Source organism: Lipotes vexillifer, unplaced genomic scaffold (genome assembly GCF_000442215.2).
Source record: "Lipotes vexillifer unplaced genomic scaffold, Lipotes_vexillifer_v1.1 scaffold611, whole genome shotgun sequence".
Lineage (NCBI taxonomy): Eukaryota > Metazoa > Chordata > Mammalia > Artiodactyla > Lipotidae > Lipotes > Lipotes vexillifer.
The window spans coordinates 126,426-130,320 of NW_006785619.1; the positions used below are offsets into that span (position 1 = coordinate 126,426).

A 3,895-nucleotide genomic window follows, 5' to 3' on the forward strand; every position below is an offset into this window, starting at 1 on the left:
GGGGCGGCGGGACGTCTAATCCGGGGCTGGAGGTGGGGCTAGACATTCGAATGGGGTAAGGCCGCCCTAGCGGGTTAGAAGTAGGTGTAGAAACCCAGGTGTGGGGGCGAGGCCTGGGTTGCCGGGTGGAGCTTAATTCCCCTGCCAGAGCCCTGCTTCCAGGGCGGGGCCTGAGGCTGAGGCCCGAGTCCCAGCCTCTATGGTGGGGGGTCCGGGCCCCGGCTCCGCAGCTCCCAGACGTACAGTGCAGAAGAGGTGGAGCTCGTCTTTGCTGTGGACGACGATGGCGACACCATCAGCAACATAGATATCGACACCGAGGCCTATACTGGTGAGGCCCCCTCCTGCTCCAAAAAACTCGCTTCTAGACAGGTCCAGAGAGGGGACTTGCAGAGTGGGGCTGCCCCAAGCCATCGATGCTGGGATTGACTTGGCAGCCCTGCTTTAACTTGACCCTTTCCTGAAATCATTCTTGATCGTCGGACTAGTCCAGCTTTCTCGCTTGTGGTGGTTCCCTAACCTCTCTGGGAATGCCCCTTTCTGTCCAGCCCAAGCAATCCAGACCACCTGCCCCACCCACCCTTGTCCAGACGGTTTGCATCCTCCTCGCCTGGAGTTGCAGGCCCCCCGCGGTCAGATGAGGGGATGGAGAGCAGAGTAGCGCGCCCCACCTCCGAGAGCCAGCTGACCGCGCCTCCCGTCCCGCAGAGAACGGGGAGTGGGCCATCGACTTCTGCCCCGGGGTGATCCGCCGCCACGACGGTGGCTCTAATGATGGTCCAGGGGACACTGAAGTCATCTACACGCTCATCATTCGCCGGAAGCCGCTCTTCTACGTTATTAACATCATCGTGCCTTGCGTGCTCATCTCGGGCCTAGTGCTGCTCGCCTATTTCCTGCCGGCACAGGGTATGGAGTCGCCCAGACCCCAAACCCGGGCTCCCTCCTGGGGGGCGGGGCCTGCTCTCATCAGGCACTCCCTCCAGCCGGCGGCCAGAAATGCACCGTCTCCATCAACGTCCTGCTCGCCCAGACCGTCTTCTTGTTCCTAATTGCCCAGAAAATCCCAGAGACATCTCTGAGCGTGCCGCTGCTGGGCAGGTGGGGGCAGAGTGGATCCCGGTGGTGCCTACGTGGGGCGTGGCCAGTGTGAAGGGCGGAGCCAGGCGAGCATGGGGTGGAGCCAAGGGGCTCGTTGGGAAGGGCAGGGCCCAAACCTAATGACTCTGGGAGACGCCTCAGCTGCCTCATCCCCGCCTGGGCTTTATTTGGATGCGGGGTGGGGCTGGGATGGCGGTGGCTTTTCCGGTCCCCCGTCCTCTGTACTGCTGCTGGACGCCACCTGGAGGTCTCCCGAGTATCTCTGTTGGGGGCGGGCCGGCTTAGTGCCCACCCAGCCCCGCCGCCCCTGGCCCCCACCTCTCCCCTCATCTTGAACTCACCGGTTCCCCGGGGGTGCCGAGGCCCAGCTGGCATCGCCACTGTTACAGGAATGAGGCAGATCCCTGCAGACGTCGTCCACACAGGCATAGCCGCGCCCCCTGGAGCAGAAGCCGGGCGCTCGCGCCTGCCGCAGACCCCGCTGGCCGAGCCCCCTGCCCCGCGGCCTGGGCTACCCGGGCCAGGGCTCCACCCGGATACCCGGCGTCTAGTCGCCGCACTTCCTGCTGCACTCACAGGGCTGAGATCTGCAGCGGGGGTGCAGGAGTTGGCGGGGGTGCAGAGATCCCTGCTCCTGCCGCTCGATCCCCCTTCCCCGCCCCTCCTCAGCACCCCGGCACCCCACCTCTAACAAGGTGGCCCCGAAGTTCACTACGCTGGCCGCGGCTTCTCTTAGCACCAGCCCCTGGGTGGGCTTCGGGGCAGGCGGCTTCTCTGGCTCTCGCGGCTCCAGGCCGCCTGGAAAAGCACAGGGACTGTGGGGTCAATCAGGTCATAGGGCAGAGGTAATGGGGGGACGCTGGAAACCTTCCCAGAGCGTTTCAAGGTGCCCCCCTTGGGGGTGGAGGGTGGGTATCGGCGTAGGCGCACCTCCGTGGAGCTGTGGAAGTGGCAGACCCACAGCAGGGTTTCCAGGGAGCGGGGGGTCCCCTTCATGCTTGCCACCGGCGGTGAGAGGGGGGAGAAGGGCGGCGGGGACGCGTCTGGCCCCGCAGAGGAGCAGCAGCTAAGGGGCGTAACTCCACCCCTTGCGGAGAGGTGCGTTTGTGAGGTCAGAGGACTAGTGGCCCCCTCTGTGGCTCAGGGGGAGTGGGGAGGCTGCGACGTCACGCACTCCGGGCTCCTCAGGTACCTCATTTTCGTCATGGTGGTTGCCACGCTCATTGTCATGAATTGCGTCATCGTGCTCAACGTGTCTTGTCGGACGCCCACCACTCACGCCATGTCCCCGCGGCTGCGCCACGTAAGCACCGGGTGAGGGGGCTCCGGCCGGGAGGCGGGGCTTCGAGCTAACCGCCCGCCCCCCCCACCCCCCCAGGTCTTACTGGAGCTGCTGCCCCAACTCCTGGGCTCGGGCGCACCCCCCGAGGTCTCCCGGGCCGCCTCGCCCCCAAGGCGGGCGTCGTCCTTGGGCCTACTGCTCCGCGCGGAGGAGCTGATACTGAAAAAGCCGCGGAGCGAGCTCATGTTTGAGGGGCAGAGGCACCGGCACAAGACCTGGACTGGTGAGCAGTGGCCCGAGCCGGCCAACGGGGGCACCTGCAGCGGGAGAGGTTCCTAATCACCCCCCACCCCCCACCCCCCGGGGTCGCTCCCCCCAGCTGCCCTCTGCCAGACCCTGGGCGCTGCCGCCCCCGAGATCCGCTGCTGTGTGGATGCCGTGAACTTCGTGGCCGAGAGCACGCGAGACCAGGAGGCCACCGGCGAGGTGGGGCAGGAGCCGGAGAGGCTGGGTGGGGAGCTGCTGGGGACCTCCGCTCTCCCTGCCTCGTGCACCAGGCTCCTGCTGCTTTTAGGGACTCAGCTTTGCCCGCCCCTTCCCCAGGAGGTGTCCGACTGGGTGCGTATGGGGAAGGCCCTTGACAACGTCTGCTTCTGGGCCGCTCTGGTGCTCTTCCTTGTCGGCTCCAGCCTCATCTTCCTCGGGGCCTACTTCAACCAAGTGCCCGAACTGCCCTACCCGCCCTGCATGTAGCTGTGAGCCTGCCGCCACGGTGACAAGCGTTCCCACCCATCTCCAGGAGGAAGTCTGAAAAACAAGTTGCTCCCATTGCTTTATCACGATCCTTTCGTACTGCCAGTGATAAATCTGTATTCAGCTTCGCAAGAGTCGTATGTGCACACGTTTAGGTCTGGCCACCGGGCAGACATCAGACGGAGCTGGCAGATGGTTCAGGAAGGCTCTTGCATGTCAGCCCTCCAGAAAGAAGGCAAGAACCATCCTCAATTCATTCTTCCCGACCTCCCAGTTTTTCTTGGGTCCCAGCTCCCTGTGACCCTCTAGCCCTGTGAGCCTCTAAAAGATCTTTATCCATTTGTTGCCAAACAGGAGCGACCCCGCCCCATGCAGGACTTGCATATAGAGAGGCTGGAGCCAGGCGCCTTCATGGCCTGGGCAGGCTGGAGTGGGTGGAAACCAAATGGCCCCCATGCAGGGCCCCACAGGTTTAAGGCTGAGGATGCCCTTGCCCTCCCTCAGTTGTTTCCTCTAGGTTTTATTGGCTCAGCAGTGCCCATCCACCCCCTCTCCACCAAGGCTCACTCACTGCAGATTCCACCCCACCCTGCCCCCTTCATCCCAGCAATGCTGGTGGGCCCTGGCTAGTACCTGGGATGCTGAGAGAAAACAGAATAACGTAAGGCCTGAAATGGTGGGAGCTGGTTGAATGGTCTTTATTAACAAACGGAGATCTCCAAGGCCACTACATTGAGGAGTGGTGGGGGAAGGGAGGGG

General features: G+C 63.8%; 2 protein-coding genes across 2 annotated transcripts in view; one reads left to right on the top strand and one right to left on the bottom strand.

The window, feature by feature from the left end:
* CHRNE (cholinergic receptor nicotinic epsilon subunit) overlaps positions 1-3,259 on the top strand; it is a 4,735-nt gene extending 1,476 nt beyond the window's left edge. Inside the window, exons 6-12 of the mRNA XM_007457708.1 lie at positions 231-331; positions 709-909; positions 987-1,101; positions 2,290-2,404; positions 2,480-2,666; positions 2,763-2,869; positions 2,987-3,259. Of these exons, the coding sequence (XP_007457770.1) occupies positions 231-331; positions 709-909; positions 987-1,101; positions 2,290-2,404; positions 2,480-2,666; positions 2,763-2,869; positions 2,987-3,136 (976 nt within the window). The 3' untranslated portion in view covers positions 3,137-3,259. The remainder of the gene's footprint in view (positions 1-230; positions 332-708; positions 910-986; positions 1,102-2,289; positions 2,405-2,479; positions 2,667-2,762; positions 2,870-2,986) is intronic.
* On the bottom strand, positions 1,428-2,097 carry CUNH17orf107 (chromosome unknown C17orf107 homolog). Its single transcript, XM_007457847.1, is given in 3 exon segments — positions 1,428-1,688; positions 1,787-1,899; positions 1,992-2,097. Coding segments are annotated over 3 exon segments (480 nt in total).
* Positions 3,260-3,895: the final 636 nt, after the last annotated feature.